This window comes from Eleutherodactylus coqui, chromosome 5, assembly GCF_035609145.1.
Source record: "Eleutherodactylus coqui strain aEleCoq1 chromosome 5, aEleCoq1.hap1, whole genome shotgun sequence".
In the NCBI taxonomy this organism is placed as follows: Eukaryota; Metazoa; Chordata; class Amphibia; order Anura; family Eleutherodactylidae; genus Eleutherodactylus; species Eleutherodactylus coqui.
Window position 1 is genome coordinate 122,056,664 of NC_089841.1, and position 23,469 is coordinate 122,080,132.

General features: G+C 40.4%; 1 protein-coding gene across 3 annotated transcripts in view; it reads right to left on the reverse strand.

The window, feature by feature from the left end:
* Positions 1 to 23,469, reverse strand: part of SEMA6A (semaphorin 6A) — a 203,795-nt gene that overhangs the window by 85,325 nt on the left and 95,001 nt on the right. For all 3 annotated transcript variants that reach the window (XM_066603096.1, XM_066603094.1, XM_066603095.1), the window contains exons 6-11: positions 23,141 to 23,242; positions 18,631 to 18,721; positions 11,562 to 11,681; positions 9,860 to 9,948; positions 5,567 to 5,784; positions 3,423 to 3,554 (exon numbers count right to left, since the gene is read on the reverse strand). In XM_066603096.1, the coding sequence (XP_066459193.1) occupies positions 3,423 to 3,554; positions 5,567 to 5,784; positions 9,860 to 9,948; positions 11,562 to 11,681; positions 18,631 to 18,721; positions 23,141 to 23,242 (752 nt within the window). The remainder of the gene's footprint in view (positions 1 to 3,422; positions 3,555 to 5,566; positions 5,785 to 9,859; positions 9,949 to 11,561; positions 11,682 to 18,630; positions 18,722 to 23,140; positions 23,243 to 23,469) is intronic.

The following is a 23,469-nucleotide window of genomic DNA, read 5'->3' on the forward strand; positions in this document are numbered from 1 at the left end:
GCGAGACAAACCCGATGCAGGAATAAAAAAAACAAAACAGCCAGTACTTACCCGAATCCCCGCGCTCCGGCAACTTCTTACTTACCTAAGTAAGATGGCCGCCCGGATCTTCACCCACGGTGCACCATGCGGTGCACCGTGCGGTCCATTGCCGATTCCAGCCTCCTGATTGGCTGGAATCGGCACACGTGACGGGGCGGAACTACGAGGAGCCGCTCTCCGGCACGAGCGGCCCCATTCAGAAAGGAAGAAGACCGGACTGCGCAAGCGCGTCTAATCGGGCGATTAGACGCTGAAAATTAGACGGCACCATGGAGACGAGGACGCCAGCAACGGAACAGGTAAGTGAATAACTTCTGTATGGCTCATAATTAATGCACAATGTACATTACAAAGTGCATTAATATGGCCATACAGAAGTGTATACCCCCACTTTGTTTCGCGGGACAACCCCTTTAAGCTAAAAAGGTCATGTTCACTTTATTCTGTGGGTCAGTATTATCTCCAGATTTTGGCTGGCCTACAGATAAAGAGGTGAATCCCCCTCCAATGCCTGAACCCTCATGGCACCAGGTACACTACACTTGGTGCCAGGGGTGTAACTAAAGGCTCAGGGGCCCTGATGCAAAACATGAGCTGGGGCCCCCCCTCTATCTGTATCTGTACCCGTACCCATACCTAAACCATGTTGCACAGAGACATAACTTGAAGCTTCTGGGCCCCAATGCAAAACCCATAACAGGGCCTCCAACTATAATGGTTTTTTCATAGTACTGGGCTCCCTATATGAAGAAGAGAGGCCTTATGGGACCCCTAAGGCTCCTGGGCCCGGGTGCAACCGCATCCCCTGCACCCTCTATAGTTACGCCCCTGCTTGGTGCAGTACATACAGATAGGTGACATATCAGCCAGCTTATACATCCATGTAATAAAGTGGTTAGTTTATCTTTTATGAAGATGCACAGGCTGGTTGAAATATCAATGTACATTGGGAGGCTGGCCATTATTCTCCCTTCTTGGGCCCGTGTTCCTTAGCTGTAGAGTGGGCCCCAAGAATTAATTTTGCTGTAGAGCCCTATGCACCCAAATCTGAACACTGATGATCACGATGATAGCAATTTTATATAGTTTATGTTTTACTAAAAACCCTTTGAATAGGGGATAACATGTAATTTCAGTACAACCCCTTTAAGAACAGGATAGGGAATAACATGCTGATTGATTGGGGTCTCACCTTTGAGACCTCTGCTGATCACGAGAGCCAGGATCCCATGTTCCCTTCTGCCAGTCACTGTGGGGGTCGCTTTTCCCCTATAGTGATGTCAGAATGAATGGCGCGCTGGCCAAGCATGTGTGGTTGGCACTCCAGTCATTTCAATGGGCTGATGGAAATACCCAAGTGCTTGCCACTCGGCTATCTCTGCAGTCCCATTAAAAGTGAATGGATTACCACACTGGTGTGATCAGTGGTGCATTCAGACCCCTGCTGTTTGCACAAGTGAAGGGGCTGCAATGCTGCCCCAAGTGTTGTACCGCTTTAGCTATCTCTATTGCTTGTCAGCCCTTCTCTGCAGCTGAAGACAGATGCATAGTCTTCTATAGAAATCTATACATCCATCCTCAGGTGCTGAGAAGTGCTGACAGGCAGCGGATACTTGGTGAGTGCTGCAGCCTCTTCATTTGTGCGATCAGCAAAGGTCTCAGCACCTGGACCACCATTGATGAAACTATTGACATGTCGCTCTGACAGGTGAAAAGTTTTAAAAAATTGCAATTACGCAAATTGCTTTATGCCATTCAAAAGCAGTTGCTATCACAACAAAACCCATAGTAAAGTTATTGAAGAGCACAGAAAGTTATCTTAAAGTGACCCTCTGATCCTGTAGAAATACAGATGGCAGAACCGCTTCTCTGACTGCCTGATGCACATGCTGATCTGACTGTCCAATAAATAGTAGCACAGGCATTTAATGCATGGATGTGTTGAGTCTTCCACTCTTCCTTTTTACTGATTAGAGAGGGCATTATAGTGAAATGCCCTGATAAATGATACTTGAATTCCATGTGGTTTCTGCTCCATTATTGGAAAATTCCACGAATTGCATCACTAATGTGTGCTACTGATATACAGCCAGGTCCATTAAACATGATCCTACATTCTAATTAGTTTATTTGCACAGCATTTTATGCAACACTACACAAATTAAAGCAGTCTCCCGACATTAGCACTTTCATGACAAAGGGTCAGTGATGCTCCTGTGTCCAGGTTACATTCTGTAGTTCTAATATTTCCACTTTCAAAATCTATTTTTATATTTCCTTTGATAGGGCTGTGTTAGGACTCTTTTTGTGGGGCAGCCTGTAGTTTTTATTGGTACCATTTTGGGGTTCATATGCCTTTTTTATTGCTTTTTGTTCCATTTTTTCTTGGGAGATAATGTGACCCAAAACTGTAATTTTTACATTTTTTTCTGGTGCTGTTGACCATGCAGGATTAGTAATGTGATATTTTAATAAACTTGACCTTTACCGATGAAGTGATACCAATTTTGAACTTTTTAAAAACATTTTTCTTTTTTTTTTATGCAGCAGCTGGGAAAAGGGATTTTTTTAAAATCTTTTTTTATTTTTGTAATAATAATAGTCTTTATTTTCGTTACTTTTTCAAATCTTTCTTAGTCTCCATAGAGGACTTGAACTTGCAATCATTTGACCGTTTATACAGTACAATACTGTATTACAGGCGGCCTAAAAAAGACACGCCACAGGCATATTTAAAAGGTAAACAATCATGGCAGCCCTAGAAGCCTTCAAAAGGCTCCAGGCTGCCATGACACCTGGATGGCAACCCTGTGATCTTATTGCAGGAGGGCCATTCGGGACATGACAGCAACATTTAAAAGGTTAACAGCCGTGATCTGAGTAACCACCAATTGTGGCTGTTGTAGGCATGTGTTGGCTGTCAAAGATGTCAATGCTATCGGCCCGGTATGCTACTGGAATTGGCTGTAGTAGTCATGTACCATTCATAATTCATGTGACCACTGCAGCCAATCATTTTCCTCGGCAGCCATGCCTGCTTGGATAGCAAGTGACCGATGAACACAGTGATTGGCTGCAGTGGCCATGTAAATGAGGAACAGCATGTAACCGATGCAGCAGCTTCCGGCATTGGACCAGGCTGGCAATGCTGGAACTGGGGGACATTTAAGAGGCAAATGTTTTGTTTTTTTCTTGATTTTAGCCACTTCTCTGCCTCCTGCTATTTTTTAATTGTTTGAAAACCCCTTTAAGAGTATGAATTGACAACAGGACTTGTTCTCTGTAGGGCTGACAACATAATTTCCTATATGAGACGCACACAACATTGAAAGACACTTTTATTCAAAGACAATATAAATATATTAAAAAGGAAGTTGTACCTGGGCTTAGGAACACGTTCATCTGGGACTGGGGTCCATGTGGAATCCGGGGACTTCTGCTCCTTGAATCTCCCAGTAAACACGCTGGCAATGTCTGCCATGTCGTAAGCGCAGACAGCAGATCCTGGGATGCTGCAATGTGACATTTCCCAGAATTTGTTACTCATTTCACAGTTATGCATACAATTTGTGCCTGAAATACATGCTGTATAGAAGCCTTACTGTCATAGGAAGCTTAGCTCTGAACTCATGACCCTTATCTATTGACAACTGAAGGCGATCCCATGTAAATCAGACAAATGTAGCGCCAGCCGGGTTCCTGTTAACAGCCTTTTTCTCAATGGCGTCTAAAAAAAGACCTAATTACAGGGAACTTAAAAAGAAAGCAATCTCCTGAGAAAACATCTCTACCATGGGGCTCGCACAGCAGGTAATGGGCTGCTAGAATTATGGCCTATTATTTTGAAGTATTGGCCCGTAGACATCATCAACACATTTCTAGTGTTAATTCACAAAAAATCCTACTGTGCCACAGAGACCAATCTAGACTTGCAATGAATGCTGCCTAATAGTAAAGCAGCCAATTAAGACTTGATCGAAATTACATGATTTGGCGCTTGTGTTTTCCAAGATTGGAAAAAATAGGTTAGTTTACTATCTTTTTCAGGGAGGATGGTGCATTTAAAAGGACTCTGAATAGCTGTTGTGTTTATGTCACACCATAGGCTGAATCAGCAGTGATAAGAATACATATTCTGTCAACAACGTAAGGTCCTTTTACACGGGATGATAGTCGTTCAGATTGTCGCTGGATCATGGCAATCTTAACAATAATTGTTCACTGTAACTGCCGGTATTGGTTGCTTGTCTAACTAACAATAATTCGTTCATCGCTTTCTGCAGGCATAAAGATTAAACGATGATCAGCCTGTCTAAACAGGCCATTGTTCACCTACAAAAGATGGCCTGTTTACTGTGAACGGTGGTGAGTGATCAGAGTGATCTGTGGCCTGGTCTGCCTTCATTCACTAAACGATCCTTGCTCCTGTATGAAAGCACAAGAGCGATTATCACTGGGATGACTGTTGAGCGCTGAAACACCTGATAGTTGTCCCATGTTAAAAAGGTGATTAAAACTAGTGGACTAGGAGGGATTTTGTGCCTCATGCCTCTGTAACGCCCCCAATACACAGACAAAAGTCGACTAAACCAGTTGATTTTAGCAGGATCGGACAACTATCACATGTGTATGGAGGCTTCCTGACTTTTCTTCAGTAGATGATATTGGAGAAAGTAGAATTGGACAAGTTACATTTTAACAACTGGTCATTTTTTTTTCTGGAGATAAGCTACCTAGAGAGTTGTCAGGCTAAGGCTTTCTCCATTGTCACCATGGAAATCATATGAAAATTCAGTCAAAAGCAGGAGTCCCAAGAAATAGCTGTTGGCTGAACGAAGGTGTATGGGAACCATTACAGTAGAACATTAAATCAACCCTCCAGTTTCGGGACAACATTTTGTCGCAGGACTGGAGAGGTAGGGAGGCATATTACTTGCAACTGTTCATCTCTGCTGCTAGTTTAGGATCCTATTTTTGGCTATCCAAGATGGCTGTAGCAATTTTCTATCTAAACAATGAACACTGTGCACTAACAATACACTGTGGTGTAGTCTGAAGATAATGTCAACCATCTTGGATGACCAAAAATAGAGCCCGGAACCAGCGGAACAGAGGGACAGTTCAGAGACTGAATTTTGTCTTAAAACTGGAGGTTTGCTTTATGTTCCTTTTGTTGTTTATAAGTACATACTTGGCTATTTTTATAGATTTGTACCTATGTAAAAATGCTTTTGTTATTATATAAAATGATCTTTAAAGATATGTATATGTAATAATTCCTTAGGGGGTCCTTCAGACCCATAAATATCTCTTTCTTCAGTGTCTTTCCTGATAAAGAGGTCATGAGTGAAATACTAGGTCACCATACTTTCCCTTTTAGTAGAAGAGGTAGTATTTCTGGCTGTAATAATAGGAACACGGTTGTCTATCCATAGCACCGCATTGTGGATTAGAAAACAAACCCATTATGGAAGAAAAATTCAGATGTGAATCTTATAGAAGAGTGTAATACAGCAGAAATTACCTGTTGTACGGTGTGGAGAATGTAGCAAGCACAACATCGCGACCATTAATATGGATCACATCAGTAACAGCTTGCAGTATGTTGAAGTAGAAATGGGAATCGCCAGGAACAGAGCAATTCAATCGAGCTTTAAGAAATGAAGTCCACTGTTTCTCAAGCACCCTCTGAGAGCCTCCCATGTCATTCTTGCAGACCTGGGCAACTCTTGGAAACACCACCTATAGAGGAAAACAATATCTCAGCAACAGTGACAGAAAATGCCAGGATGTGTAATAGGATACAATAGCTATATAATCCCCTGGAGAAAAAAATATATCCACCAAAGGGAAAATTCAGTGCTGGAACCATGTGTTGCTAAAGATAAGAGTGTGCCATTTAAAGCAATGCAATAAATCCCCTAAAAGATCAGATGTCTGCAATATATAAATTAATTTCTAGAAAGACTGCTTAGCTTTCCATTTCCACAGACAAAAGGACATTCTGCTTGTACAGAACAGATTACTCAGAAAGCCGGATGTTTCTCCAAATCTCTACTCTCTAGAATGTTTAGAAGATCTTCGGCGACTTTTTTTTCTATAACCCCCTACAAATCTTTCTTCTTTAGAATTCAGCCTCTGCCGTCTCAATCTGTTTTAATAAGCGGAGAGTCTCAATGACATTTCAATCACTGAAGTCATCCGAATAGTATTTTGTTTTGGTTTAATTAAAGATTATGCAGAATTAGCATTTGCACTTATGAATTTAGAAGCTTGTTTTACTAATCGTTTCAAGCGCTACATATTACCCACAATGTGTCAGACGATCTATACAATAGTGCTGGTAGAGACGTCTGCACTCTTTGCATACTAACCCAAAAAAGATGACTCTGTTGAATATAAATGAGGGTGCATTCATATGGGCATATATGGTCAGAGAGACTCAGACTGATATGGCACTTGCAAACCTGCACTTTCTGCTGCGAGTCTGATGTGTTTGGTGAGAAAAACACATCCATCGCATGGCATCTCTGTAACATCTTATGCATGGCCAAACCAACTGGAGCAAATTTGCCGCATAGGTAACTCAAGCGCTTCAGAAGGTTTTAGACTGAGTTTTAGCTCTCTAGAACCTATTATTCTTGACAAACCAGAAATTGGAATACAGAAGCAAATACAGGCTGAAACCCGGTCTAAAACCGTTTGACCTAATTTACCCATATCAGTAGCAAACAAAGTTTTAAACAAACACAAAAACCAAACAGTTACGTGAAAAAGACCCGTGCAAAGTCAAGTAATTCTGCTATTATCATATACTGAATATGGAAGGGCTGCAGGGGTAAGGACAATATGAACCTGAACTCAGTTGCATCCTCACTTTGAAATAGTTTTGATATGAATGATTAAGGCCTCCTGCTCATGGATCAATCTTTGCGGCGGAATCCGTGGCGGGCATCCGCACCGCTGATCTGCAGCAAGTGCTGCCAATAGCATGCTATGGAAATCGATTCTTTCTGCACACTTGCGGAAATCAATTGCAGTTTCCGCAAGCGCAGGAAAAATCACAGCATGTTCCATTTTTGTGCAAGACCCCCACGGACAGCTTCTATTGAAGTCGATGGAAGCACTCCCACCCACGGCCATTCCAGAATGTCAACTTCAGAATCTCCGCTGATTCTGCATCATCACCTAGCGACGGTGCGGGGAAATCTGTACTGCACATGTGCGCCGGTGCGACGGCTGGCCCATCCGCAGTACAGAAGAAGAAGAAAAGTGCAGGTACACAGGGGTCAACGGCCGCGGTCAGGGCCGTATTCCGTGCTGGATTCTGCTGTCAGAATCCGGACCTGCCATGTGCAGGAGGCCTAAATATTAACGGAACATAGGGTGCAAAAAATATCATCACTCTTAAAAGATAGCAGCAACAACCGGATGTGGCCTGCTTGTGAATTATAAAAGTGTAGCATGTTATTGCCCAGTATTTACTAATATTCCATGCTGACACTGGTGCTTCCAGACACAACCACAGAGTTGACAAGAATTCTAATCCACAGTCCTGTGATGAATAACAAGGCTTGATATGAGAGCAAGGCTCTAGGTCATTTACCCTGCAGGAAGTTTGATGTGTACTAGTACCATTCTAAATTTAACTAACTGGAAAATGAATGCATTCACTGAGGCGGCACACTTCGGATTTTTACACATCCTTATACTCCATATGGCTATAAACAGAAAGACCATCGCCAGAACTCGAAATCAGAAAGTCATTCCAGATATAACATTTGCATCTGACATCATACCTTAAAAAAGCAAGGTTATTTTTTGATTTTCTTTTTTTACGCCTGTGTTCAAGTTCATTTCCATCTATATCTGTTTGATGTCAGCATATGTTACAAAAATAAGTAAGTGAACTGTAAACTTTACTGACACGAGATCAAATTCCACTTCTGCTGATCAGTGTTCCTTGGTTATATATTCTCACCCCAGACAGTTCTTAAATAGAACTAACTCCTCGAATCTTCTACAACATTCATCCCTCACTGTTCTTTTAAAACTTTGACTCTGCTTTACTAGGGTATATGTGGGAAATTATATAAACATTTAGTACTTCCAAAAAATAAAATTACATTAAGGGCAGATTCAGACAAACGTTTTTTTCCCCCCCTTATGCAACTGTAATAATCAAAGTCACTGATTTCATTGGATTTCAGTGGTTTTGTTTTCACTAGCTCTTTTCTCGGCCGTTAATACTACAGCCAAGAAAATATAGGACTTGCCCTATCTGTTCGGCACATAGTGAACACTAGATGCAGAAAAAGATAGGGCAGGACCTATCTTTCCGCAATTTTTTTTCTAACTTCTGGGCTATGGTGCGGAGTTTGAATGGCCAGCAAAGGGGAAGAAATGTCCCTCGTTCAGGCGCAACTATGCTCTGTACCGCCGCAGAAAGTTGCCATAGACTTGTATGGCAGCAGAAAAAAAGGGTGGGAGGATTACCCTGTGTACAACACAGGGAAAAGAAGACAGCTGGCCCTAATTAGGTATTTAATTGCCATTCTAAACCACGAGAAGGATGTTACATGCAAGTGTGTTAACGGGCATTTTGATCACAAAAAAAGCCAAATGATCGGTTTGCACGGATATATCAGCCTGCTTATTGCCATCTCCTAACTTCATTCATGTGAATATACGTTTCATACAGGTGAACATATTAACGTATACATTCATCTGAATAAGCACTTAGGTTGTATTCTGATGGCTTTATGCAAGTTGTACCCGGGAGGCTTATGACTACCCATCCATGTGTTATCTGATATTCACGGACCATGCACGCTGAAATATTCTGGGCTGTGAAAGTGGCGATTTTTTTTTAACATGAAACATCGGTCCGTGTGAAAAAAAAAAATCAGCCATGTGAATATCCTTATAGTCAATTTTGGGGCCATGTGCTGTCTATGGAATATATGGATAGAACACAGCCTGAATATATACAGCTGCATGAGTGTGCCCTTAGTCTGAATTGTGCATCTCACAAGCACCATAGTTTAGTGCAGGTGGGGTGCAACCAAAAGTCTCAGCATACCCTGCAAAGTCGTAACCAACCCACTAGTGGAAATTCACTTTACTACAATCTAAGTCCATTAGTAATAAAGTCTTTTTGTGATCTATTTACCATTTCTTGGCTCCCTGTGAAGCTTTTTAATGGCAATTAAATTTAAAGTATAAAAGTTCATAAAAGCAAAAGTATATAAGAAGGTTGACTAATAGAACTCAACTATACAAATCTTTCAGGGGGCTTTCAGGTATGAAGATATTTTGGATAAAGTATCGATCATGAGGTAGACATAATTCTGGATTCCTAAGCCTAATTCTACTATCGAAAGCTACAATATTACAGGTTTTGTCCTGTAGAAGAAACTATTAAGTGACTGTCTTGAATAGAAAGGATTATTGGACTTGTATCTATACATTTCACAGTTACAAAAATACAGACTGATACAAAATCCTATATACTGTATTACTATAATGGAATGTCTAAACTAAAGGTAGAACCTATTATTTGCCAAGGACAGTAGTCTGCCCACATATCTGTTCCTAGTACTGTGGAGTTCCAGCACACAGTATCTCCCTCAAGCAGTAATATCCTACATAAGAGTACTGCACTTGAAAGACATTATAAAGTTTCAAGATCTGCAATGCAATCTTCCCAAAAGGTGGCCTTGTCATGGTGATTAATGGTTCTCATTGCAAGGTCTCTTATTGCTGGGATAACTTAAGAGCAGTTGCACAGGTAATTTACGTCCATTTCTTGCCCTACCTTTCCCATGCTGTTGTATTCGACTGCAATTTCACGATAGAAAAAGTAGATAAGGTCTCCATAATCTACAGCGTGTACAAAGTATGGCTCTGAAAACAGAGAAAGAGGACATAAGACTGGGAAACATTTATTAAGTACATACACTGGGATGTAGTTCAAAGAATTTCATTGAGTCTTTTTCTTATTGACAAATTTACCATATATACTCTAGTATTAGCCGACCCGAGTATAAGCCGAGTCAATAAGTTTTACCACAAAAAACTGGTAAAACTTATTGACTCGAGTGTAAATTTAGCTATACTTGAGTATATACAAGGTAAAGAAAAAATGCAATCCTCACCTCCCAGCCGGCGTCTGTGTCCCTGGCACAATGGTCTTCCCAGCAGTGCGACAAGCTGCTTGAGAATGCTCCCCGCTGTCATCTCCCTGCTCGGCTTCGAATTCCCCCACCGTCAGCGCTGTGTAAGTAAATGCTGTGATTGGATCGAGCGCCAACCAATCACAGCCGGTGCTCGATAAACCAATCACAGCCATTCAGTGATGTCATCCACTGAATGGCTGTGAATGATCGAGCGCCAGCTCTGAATGGCTGTCGCTTGATCCAATCACAGAGCTTACCTACACAGCGCTGATGGCGTGGGAATTCAAAGCGAGGCAAGGAGATGACAGCAGGGAGAATTCTCAAGCAGCTTTCCGCACCGCCGGGGAGTCCATCGCATCGGGGACACAGACGCAGGCTGGGAGGTGAGTATGGTGGTTTTGTTGTTGTTTTTTTTTTTTTTTTTTTACCTCACTTGAGTATAAGCCGAGGGGGGCGTTTTCAGCATAAAAAAACGTGCTAAAAAATAGGCTTATACTCAAGTATATATGGTAATTACAAATTCAACTGTCAAAAAGATAAAATCAAGAGTTCAAAGCTTGAACATGTTGGGTGACATTTTGGGAGCAAAAAAAGGATTTGTGGCATTGACTGTGGGATCTTATTCATATAGCAACTTTTTGTGCCGCTTTTCTTTGGCCCACACATGTCATAATGGGACCGTTCACATGGGATGGAATATTCTCCAACATCGTTGCAGAATATGCCGTCCCAGAACTCGGCACCAAAATCTGCACTGCTAATTGCTGATTTTAATGCCAAATATTCTTTTCTTTGTGAAAGGTTTCAAACAAAGATAACAGATGCTGGGTGACACCCACTAATGGTACAAAGTATAATGTCCATAAGGATTGCCAGGACTGGTTCGGGCCATACTGAGGCATTTTAGTGTTTGTATGAAGCATGTAGCACCTGGACTGCACGTAGAGTGTCATAAAGTTTAATGATAATCTATGTTCAGTAAACCTGCAGGGGTCTTCATGCTGCAGCTATAATACAGAAGCCACAATGCATCCATATTATGGCCATTTGGAACTATCCCTCCACAGATTCCAATTGGCATATAAATGTGCATTAATATCCAGAGTTACATTTCATTATGTTAGGGAGAAAAGCTTTTTCTCTAGCAGAGATCTTCCGTGTTCCATGTGAGTTTCCCTTAGAATACTGTTCCTCTGTTAGGACATGTCATAAAACAACAGTTTGTTGCTATGGAACATCTAAGAGAATTTTGAATTTCATGTAATGAATCTGAGCAAAGTCCTTTTTTTTCCACGAAAGCTTCCATATTGCATGGCTAAACAGTATAATAACCTTACTTACCTTTCAACCATTTGGAATCATATTTAACGGTCCGCAAAGTTGGACTGTTTCCAAGACTCCGATAAATGACGGCATCTATTGCAAGGAAGTCAGTCACAGTCGCAGAATAAAGCTTTCCATCTTGAAGAGAAAAAATGAATTGAAGGAATTCATTAGTTTACATTTTTCAAGTTTCATAGTCTGTTGTGGCTAACGATTGCCAAGGAAAATCCAAGTGTATTGAACAATGAAAAACAATGGGTTAAAAGGAAATATCCCGTTCCTAGTGCCCAGTCTAGCTGCAGTGATGATATCCCAGACAGCAGGGAGATGCTGACAATTACATCTAATATTGCATCCAATAACAGCTTATTTCAGTTGTAAACTCCCCAAACTGCAGCAGCCATCTCTTCATGTAGGAATGTACATGCTGTTGCAGCAGAAATCAGGAAGCAGAGGGGCACCGGGTGAGGCGGATACAACTTTTTATGTTTTGTGACAAATCTGAACTGCACTGATCCCCCCCCCCCCCCATATAACCCTTTTAACCCCTTAGTGACGGTCAATACACCTTTTGCTGACCTTACTAATGAGCTTTAAACCATCACAGGTGGTACTTGGCTGACTACTGACAGCCAGGATCCTGCTCTATTTGCTAGGAGAGGAAAAACCTCAGATCCTGCGAATTTAACCCATTACATTGCACAATCAATAACAACTGCAGCAGGGGAAGGGGGCTCTTTCCATCACACATCGGCGGCACCCAACAATGCAATCATAAGGTACCCATGGGTTCCCATGACAAACAAAGGCCTGACGAAGGCCTCTGTGTCTGCTATGTAACTCAAGTCTTTTAGACCCCATGTCCGACAGCCTTGTAGGCTGCTGTTATAGGTTTAGTAGAATGCAAGATACTATCATTGTGTAACCAGTGTGGTTCCAATATACAAAAAGGGGTCAGGAAGATAGCCTGGTAACTACAGGCCGGTAAGTCTCACTTCAATAATTGAAAAAATATTTGCGGGGTTTCTGAGAGACGCCATCCTGGAATACCTCAAGGAGAACAACGGAATAACATCTCATCAGCACAGGTTCATGAGGGGCTGATCATGTCAGACCTATGTGATCAGCTTCTACAATGAAGTAAGTTCTAGGCTGGACCTGGGAGAGTCTGTTGATCTTGTATATCTGGATTTCTCTAAAGCATTTGACACCGTGCCGCATAACAGGCTGATATATAAAATGAGACAGCTGGGACTGTGCGCAAACGTGTGCAGCTGGGTAAAGAATTGGCTCAGAGATAGAAAGCAGAGGGTGGTAATAAATGGTTTTTAATCTGATTGGGCCACTATTGCTAGTGAGGGTGCCACAGGGTTCAGTATTGGGCCCCATTCTGCTCAATATATTTATCAATGACCTGATAGAGAACTGCACAGTAAAATAAAAAATACTTGCTGATGACAATCCAAAAGTCATATTTACCCCAAATGGAACCAAATAAAACTAGTACTCTTCCCACAAAAAAGCAAGACCTCACACAGCACCATTGTTAGATAAATAAAAATGTTATGAGTCTTAGAATGCGGTGATGCCGATTCAACTGTTTTTCTTTAAAAACATGTTTTTATTGAGTCAAAGTAGTAAGAAATAAACAAATCTATATAAACTTGATATCACAGTAATCGTGCTAATCAAGATAATTAAATGTTATTTTTACCAAATAGTGAACAAGAAACAATTGAAATTATGCAATGAAATGCATGTGTAAAAACATATGAAAGCTGCCAAGAACATGACCACAAGATGCTTCTATGAATGTGAGGTCCTCATTATTAGAGGGTGTTACGAAGTCTGTACAAATAAAGATTTTTTCAAGATAACACACAATATACTGAAATCTTGCAACATCATGTGTCTAATGTATTCATTTAAAAGGAAAAGTGGCATTTTTAGCACAGCAATCAGAATCCATCGTTCACGTTTCCAGTGCTTTGTAATAATGACAGCTGCATTCTGATTGATTACTATGGGTAATTATAATTAACTACTTTATTTCTTATACAGTTTTCATAGAAGACTAGTTTGTCTAAATTCAATCCCACTAATCAAATCTTGAGGATCATAGATAAAAATATTTCTGTGTTTACTTATATCTATTCCGGTTCCACTGATTTATGAAAATGGTCAACCATTGAATACAATGGAATTCGATATAATACAATTCTCTAAACTTTGCCAAGAACTAAATCTGAAATGTGAGAATTTATTTTGCCTGATTAATCATAGTGGTCAACATACCATGAAAACTTTGGCAAATTGCTGAATTGGGTTAAAAGTTTGTTCACCTCTACTCTTGGGTATTCTCAGGGTAGAAATGGACAACCTGCAGTAAGGGAAGCCTAGCACCCAGATGACATAAGACTCCTGTGGACAGCAGATGCCAGGCATCCTGGTGCCTTCACTAATGTCTAAAAACTAGTATAACTAGCTGAAAATAAGTATGCAAGATGTCTTTTTAAGATGGTGACTTGACTGACTACCAACAGCCAGGATTCTGTTCTAATCACCAGGAGAGGAGAAACCCCAGATCCTGGCATTTAACCCCTTACATTGCACAATCAATAGCAACTGCAGCATGAAAGCAGATGACAATGGAAGGGGGCGATCAGAGCAGATATCATTTTGAGCAACCTATAGCAACCAATCACAGAACAGCTGTAATTTTGAAGAAATGCTTTGTGGTTGGTTGCTAAAGGCAAGAAAGACAGTTTTTCTTTATGGCAGTTGACATATATTTGACCCATTAACTGCATGACAAAGAGCATTGTCAAAATGTTGGTCATAAGACCTGGAGACTGGAAGAAAAGTGCAGAATACCCAGCACCCGGCATAGAAGGAGTAAGCTACAGAACTGCATTCATCACAGTTCACATCAATCCATCACAAGGTCAGTGATATTTTGATGGATTTCTGCAAAATTAAAAAACCTAAAATGCTTTTTTTAAACATTCACTAATATACATGTATTTATACAGTCTTTTGGAAACAGACTTAACTTCTGGGCCCCAATACAAAACCTGTAACAGGGCTCCCAACTATAATGCTTTATTCATAGTAGTGGGCTCCCTATATGGAGAAGAGAGGCCTTATGGGCCTCCTAAGGCTCCTGGGCCTGGGTGCAACCACATCCCCTGCATCCCCTATAGTTACGCCCCTGCTTGAAACCCCCAAGAAAGTTCTGTCATGGAAATGCTGAAAAAGAATTCCAGCTATGAACTGTGGGGTGAAGTTATGCAGAGGACTATGACTCTTGGTGCTGGCTTGATGTTAGTGTCTCCTGTGTGTTCCAATATATTACAAAGTCTACTCAAATGTCATTTGCACTGAGCTAACACACTAAATCCTCCTATTAGCTAGGCTCCTATTTAAATTATATATGCACATGTCTGCACGTAAAGTTCTACATTACATTTGCCTGTTTATGGAAGATTATAAGTTTGAAGTATTAGGGAAAAATGTATAGCTCCCTGTAGAACTCATGAGCTCAGGCTTCCTATGGATTCGTGTCTATTGGATGATTGTTTCCAGAGGAGTCTAGGATGAAGCATATCCCTGTTCAAGCTGGCAATAATCAAAATACACCACGACAGGCGTAATATTTCAGATTTCCAGCGCTAATTTAGAATTTAAATCCAAGTATTATGTTTCATTTTACTCATACACTCATACCCTTTTATTACATACAGCCGTTTTATAGAACTTAGTGGTGGGAGGCGGATGAAATAAACAAAGAAAAAAAGTCTACATATTTTTGTTTGGTTACCGCTGATCAGAATTCTTAACCTCAATAAATCTGAGAGAACAGTCGCTATTTTCCATAAAGAACAAATATCCAAGGAAACAAGTTTCAGAAAGGTTTATGCTATGTGCTAGCTAACTGCTAATTAATTGCATGTGAGGTTTGATATAAATCACCACCTCAAGATCCTGGTGTTGTAGCTCTAGGTAAAGCTGTCTCTAATGTGTCTTAAGTTAGAAAGGTCGATTTTTATAATAGTCTAATATTTTTACATGTTTGGACAGAAATTAAGTGAGAACGCAATGTTTGGTAATTTACAGAATTTGGGGGAGAATTTATAATGATCATAATATTATATTGCATTTTTGTCATTTGCAATATAATTACTGTTACTAGTAATAGCAGTGACAAAGTAGCATTAAGCCCCATTTACACGGACGATTATCACTCATAATTCGCTGAAATGATGTCTTTTGAGCGATAATCATTGCGTGTAAACGCTACCATCATTTGCTTTTCGGCCGAACAATGATTTTATGTTGAGTAAAATCCATTGTTCGGCCGGCCAGCTGATAGCAGAGACTGCATTCTGTGATTCTCCATGGGAGCGCTGATAACATTGTATTCAGCTGCAGTCCTAAGGCAGAGCAAAGGGGCTGTATGCAGATAACAGGCCACCTGCTGGTCTCTGCATACAGGGAAGGGAGGCTCGTTTAAATGCAAATGAAGCTAATAAGCTACTAATGGGCATTAGTGCCCATTAGCAGCTTACGCAAAATGATCGCTCAAACTGTCATTCTCCCTATCTTTTAAATGACTTTTGAGTGATCATCTTTGCGTGTAAATGGGGCTTTAGAATGCTACAGCTACTTCTTCATTGATCTCAAACAAGAGGATAAGGATAAAGGTAAACACTGTCCATCTACTCCTTGGGTTTTGACCCAACGTTCCCTTTTGTTAATTTATTACTGGGATCAAAACTTCCGATTCCTGCTCAAGCTTTTTGACGAAGTAACAGAAGAAATAAAGGTACCTTTACACGGGACAATTACAGGCTGAATAATCTCTTGAAAGAGCAAGTGTAAAGGATAGTCATTGAAGAATAAGCACTCTGTGCAACAACAAAATCAAGACTGTAGTTCGAGAGACTATCTGAACAGTAGTTGCTCAGTATAAAGGTACCTTAAGATAGAGGATCTCCATTTCAGTGAGTCATTATACTTCATAGTTTATCGTGCTAACAGAACCGGAAGAAAGAAGGGTACCAGGAATTATAACCCCTCCCCTTCGGTCTATGGACAAATTTTGTCCCAGGACCACAGGGTCACCTTAAATACTTCTTTCATAATTTATCGTATATGCCTGCACATTTTCAGTACTTGAGAAGTTAAATGATATACAGAGCCAATACCATGCCCTGGAGCATTTTCAAGAGGTTTGTTGTTGCATCACACAACCCCTCGGCCCTCAAGAAATAAATCGAATATTGACACAAACTCCGTAATACATTCCAAAATGGGACTTTTTACACTACTCACTATTATTTCTAAATCATTATCAAGATACTATTACAGATGCATTCAATTAAGTTCTTATGTATGTGTGTTTATATGGTCATTTTGGACCATGCCAAACACTAACAGAGTCATGGGAAATTATCCTTCTTCCCGCTCTCATTATTCCCTCTGGATTATTTTTCTTTCCTATTCTTCATTTCATTGTACAAGAAGTAGCGTAATGAGAAACAGCTCATGACTTGGCTCTCCTCTACACTAGCCAGGGATAAGTGTCCAACATGCAATTGATTGATACCTTTGAGACATATTTCAGTGGTGGTCGAGTATTATATAATACACATGCTAATAGAAAGAGGCATAAAATGGCATCTAAATCACCATAAAAAAATATAAAGTTTCTACAAGGCCACTTGGGGTGAGTACTGAAACATCCACTGCATATAATATATAATGTGATAGACCGCCCTGGGGTCCAATGCAGTGATGAGTTCTTTCTATTTTGCCAGCAATAAAATTTCATTCAGACACATCCATCTTGGCTTTAGAAAATAGATTTGTTTTATGTCTCAGTCGCTGTACTGAAATGAACAGCATTGTAAGTGTGAGGTCATACGCCGAAAGTAAAGTTACAAGAAAATGGCATAAAAATCATGAATAAAGAGGAAAATAACCTTATTTTTTTAAATAAAATCTTTTAAATTGGACATAGAATAGAGGTATTCAATAATATAGATAAGTTGTTCCATATATGTCGCTCTTGCTTGTCATTGGTTGAATGGCGTTTCTGTCTAGACTCTAGAGTATTGTATTCCTATACAGAATACCTCCTCTTACTGTATTAATCAAAAATTCAATAAAATAACCTTGAGGCCTTGACCTTGAGATTCAGCATAGAAATTATGCATTGACCTTTCTGCTCCTTTAAAGTAATATTTCCAATTACGTCTGACATTTCATTTAAACAATGAGAGTTTTATACATTCGCAAAATTGCTCTTCAAAGTCTAATAGAAATTCTAACCAAATGGCACAAATGATAGTAAGACAGGACAAAATTTCAATATCTAAGTGCTACAAAAAGCTTGAATTGAGTTTAGTGCTCATTAAACATTAGGTAGTTGATTACGTTCCCACTTTCATTCGCCTTTTTTAATATACAACTTGGCAGATGTACCATATGCTGGCAAGCTATAATGAGATACGGGAGGTAATATGTAAGTAAACAGTCGCTAATGACTATATCAAACTTCTACACAATCTTTCCTTACTTGCTGCCTGCTGAGATATACTCTGTTGTGACACATGACCTCCAAAGGCTTCATGCATTTTCAGAAACTATAGTTTCTACAAACTTTATGGTAATGTACACTGCACTGAGTAGACTAACGTAGGCCACTCTCACACATGCGCTTTTTCAAAGGGAGCGTTATACCGCGAATACCACAGCATTCAAAATGCAGCGGTATTCGCAGTACAACGCTCCCTTTTATTTCAATGGGGCCTCACAGACATGCGCTAAAATGCAGCGTTTTCTAAGAACCACAATTTTTGAGCGCCGTCTGCTCTATTTTGCCATGTTTTTGCGCTTTTAATTCACCTCATCGTTCTTCAGTTGTTGGCCGTGTTTACACTGAATAATTAAAGTGCACACGATTCAACAATTATCTGAAAGATAATCATTTAGTGTAACCGGGCCCTAACTATGAACAGAAGAATAAACTATTTTAATCATTTCTTTTTCAAGATAAGTGATAAAATGGCAGTCGTAGTCATACCTGCAAAGAGGGCGACATTGGCATGCTTGGCATCATACGGACATCTGGCCATACCACTTATTTCTTCATCTAAAACGTCAAGTGTGTCCATCTGCCAAATAAAGTGATGACAAGGTATTAACAAGATGTTCCACTAGAAAATATTCGTTAAAATGGCTAAATTCATTGACACCAGTAGATCTCAAGGTTCTCAAAGAACATGGAACCAGCTGAACCCAAGAAGGAGCAGCCAGACATCTTAATCCACCTTTACATGTTATGACACAATTTGATTCTTTCAATCGTGATACATTAGGAGGGACTTGTTTCTAAAAAAAAGTAGAGATGAGCGAGCATACTCACTAAGGCAAACTATTCAAGCGAGTAGTGCCTTAGCCGAGTATCCTCCCACTCATCTCTAAAGATTCGGGGGCCGGCGGGGGAGAAATGGAGGGGAGATCTCTCTCTTCCTCTCTCCCCCCCGCTCCCCCCTGCAACTCACCTGTCACCCGCGCTGGCAACCGAATCTTTACAGACGAGCGGGAGGATACTTGACTAAGGCACTACTCGCTCGAGTAGTTAGCCTTAGCGAGTATACTCACTTATCTCTACTCACAAGCCACCCACACGAATGGCAATTCTAAAGTCACCTAACACACTGAGAACTGTATATTTGCCAATTATAATTCTCTCTTTTAATCTTCAGCTGATATTCTATCCTTTTATGGGATTTCTTCTGATTGTGTGGTCTGTGGTGGCTGGCACGTTGTCAACATGCGAAGACATAATAAAGTCCCCTCTGTTCAGAAGAACAAACTTAGACAGAAACCTACAAGAATTTGAACGGTGGAGGAGGCTTGTCAATGAACTATGTCAATGATGTCATCGGGCTAATGACATAAGCCCAAGAGCATTAAATATGGTGGTCCATCAATTTTACTGACTAATTTTATTTACATTGTAAATAAAACCTTCTTAAATAAGCTAAAATTTTGTAAATTAATATCCATTAACTCTTGTACACCACTGGAACATGACTTACTCTAGCACGTAGGAGCTGTTGATGACATTACGACATCTAAATTCCTAGAGTTAGAGCAGAATCCAGTGTTGGGAACCACAAGAAGGTTTTGATCATCCCCAGCTATTTTGTAAATTTGAATGCAATCTATCATACAAATACATTCAACGGATTGGTGTACCTGGCATAAATCAGAAAAACACTTACAGTTCTTGAGAAACAACCTTGCTTGCTATACCAGGCAGCAATTAACTTTTTACTCATATGGTACAAAGCTTTCATCATTCAGTTGAGGGCCTGTCATCATTTGTTTCCTGTCATGAATCTTCGCTGTCCAGTCTTTCAGAAAGTAATTACTTTTCTAGGCAGCACAATTAGACTGGGGTTTGGAAGTGTCAGTATCAAGAAAATAAGCAGAGCTTATACTACAAGAGAGTACTGCAATATCTGATGCCCATCTGCATTATCACTTTGCAACCCAAGAAGGGGCCCTGTCTGCTGTTCCGCAGTCAAAGGTTGATGGAGAGCCATCTGCAAGGCTACCAGGCCAGACAAGAAGAACGCAGGTGTCCATGTTAGTTCCCCCTTGCACATATCACTTGTGTTTCAAATGACATGGGCAGCAGGTGATGAAATCAGCAGAGGCAAGAGATTATTGTAAGGAAACATCTGCGAGACGGTCAGATGGATGGCTTGAATTCTGGAAATTGTGCTGCTGAAAAGAAAGTCGAAAGCAGTAGAACAGGAGCGACTTCTTGGGATTTGTTGCATGCATTAATTGTAACGAACGAGAAGAAGCGGTGACAAGGGGAGTTAGTAGTCACTGCTTGGCACAGTTATTGGAAAGCCAGCTGTATTCTGCTACAAGCAGAGAATGGTGGAGGAGTAGAAGAAAATATGATTTTCTAACATAGGAGCGCAGATAAACAAAGCACTGTAAAAGACAGAAGCACACTCTATCTGTTTGTAAGATAACTCGTCTATTCATTGCAGAAACAGGTGGCCGCGCTGATTTCTGCCCTCCGTGACAAATGACAATGTCAATCGTACAATCCAAATACTGTACCAGCAAAAAGTCTAATCAACTATTTGCCGGATCTTAAGACATTTTCAAGGAATGCAAAAGCTTCATGTTATTTGAGTTAAGTCCGTTGCTTTATGCATAATATATCATTAGAGTTAAAAATTATGTGTTGGACACCACTCTTGAAATAATTCTATAACTACGTTACTCTGTGTTAGTGATGTCTCTTCGGATTACTTCTGGAGGCATACATAGAAGACCTCCTTCAACATGGAAGTAACAGTTTTCTATACAAACTGTTGGATTTGCTTAGTTATGGGCAGCCAGTATTTTATTTGGCAAATTTAATACAATTTGTGTGCCTATTTTTTCCTTTATGCGACGGTATGGTGATTTTGTCACAATGCCAGTCGTCCATGACAATTTTACAGTGCATGAAAATCACACTTTGTGATTGAGGTAAATCATATTTAATGTTATTGCTGCTAATGTTAAAGAGAATCTGTCACCATCTTTTCATACCCATGCCTGAGAGCAGCACAAAGTAGTGCCCACAATGCTGATTTCAGTGATATGTCTGCTCTGTGGATCTGTGCAGTAGTTTGGGAGAAACTTGCATTTTATTAGAAGCAGTTCTGCATCTGGCTGCTACAAAAAGAATGTAAGTTTCTCCCAAACTACATCATTATAAACAGTGCCCCAAGGTGATAACTCACATGGGAAGAATATCACAATTCTTATGAACCCGTGTCCCGAAAATGTATAGTGTGTCCTTTTACATAGACATTTTCCCAAGCAGTTACACAGAACATCTATCCCATCGGCTGCTTCTCTTACAATTCACATTACAGATATGTGTGAAGAAATGGGGTTTGCTTTCCTAACTTGTGTATTTCTTATACTTCTAATAAATTAATTCAGATCAGCTAACCCTCATAGCTAAAAGCTCTCGATTACCATATTAAGATGTTAATTCGAACCATGACAGCAAATAATTTGGATATGTCTTCATAGCACTGAAGAAGATACAGAAATTCTCAGAGAGGTTGCAAACAATGAGCCGCCAGTCCCTACAGCGATGGATGATCATCAGTGAAGCCGACAGCCCCCAAGCACCAGCTTATCTCTCAAGGCCTGTAGTCGCAGAAGACGATAAGAGGAGAGATAGGGAATTCCAGCACATGCAGGTGTTTCAGCTGCCTGCAGGGACTGGTGGACGCTCCAGCTGATAATTCTTTGACTTTTGTTGAGCGATATCATACAGAAGCAGATCATCTCTGCATAGATTCATTATTTTTGTGGCACAAGATACAAAGGGAAATTAAATCAACTTGAAATGTAACCACAGATGTAATACTTGTTAAAGATAGGAGATACTTTCCACCAACAATCTGATATAAATGGGCTTGTATTTTTACCTCTGTTCTTATGCTACCCCAGTTGTCTCTGGCCGCGACTAATTTTCCTTTACATTAGGGTTTAGCCGCCACAATAAATGGGTTTTTTACTTGAGGAGTTTATCTGAGCGTTATATTATATCTAAGCCTGGCTATACACATTAGGTTTCAACTGACCAAAGCTGGACTTTGCAGGACTTGCCACCGCTCTCCTGATGGCATTGGATTTCAAATGCCTGAGGCCACTCTCAACATGCGTTCAGAAAATGGTGCTCAAAATCACATCATTTTTACAGCGATTTTGAGCTGCATTTTTTAGCACATGGTACAGTGTTTAACAGTGCTTTTTAACATACTACATCATTTTGATGGGGTGTGCTAAAACACACAAAAATAGAACACATAGCGCTTGAAAATCACATTCAAGCACATGTCTACAAGGCCCCATTGAAATCAATGGCAATGTTGTACTACGGTTAGAGCGGGAACGCCAGGATGGCACGTTAATCGTGGTAAAAAGCGATATGTGTGAGAGTGGCCTGATTCTTTGGTTCTTGAGGAATTAACCTGCTCTGGCAGTAGCTTTGTCTCATCTCTTTATTCAGTACACATGCACATTAGGCCAAGCTAAGCATGCACATACACCGAGCTCAGAGCCAGAAGTGTAATAGGAAGCATTACTCCCATTGATGATTTCAGGGATAGTGAAGCTGTCTACTACACTTTTGGCCCTGACCACTGATGACTATGTCCGCTCCCGCTCCACTGACAGCGGGTTGGAGGATTGGCTCTTTGGCCGGGATCCTGAGCAGTGAATCCTCGCCGATCAACTAATGATCTATCATGAGAATAGGTTATCAATAGTAAAAGCCAGGAATACTCCTTTAACTAGACACCATTGCTACAAAATGTACAGCGCTGTTCCATTTATGCAGTGAAGAGCTAGAGTGCTCATCTGAGCCCAGCAGCCTCTCCAAGCAGCTGATCAGGACCTAATCAGATATTGATGACCCATCCTAATGATGAGTTCTTAATAGTGCAGTCTCCAAAAACCTTCAAATCAGTAAAAACAAAATTATAAGGACTTACCCTGTAATTTCTACAGGCAGGATTAAAAGCATTTGTTCCACAGACAAATAACGTTTCTTCATCCCTTTTTAGTAGAACCTTTATAAAATTATGACATTCGTCCTGCAGATAAGGGAAAATGTATTTAGATATGATACAACAGTATACAACCTATTGATTTATATCTATGTGAAGATACAAAAACACATCTCATGTGAGGGGGATGGTGGGGTAGGGGCCCATCCTGGCTTAGGGCCCACCAAAGGATTCATCAGGTACCCTGTGGGCCACTCTGAGCCTAAATAAAATTATAAATATTTCATGGCCTACTCTACAGGTATGTAGCACTT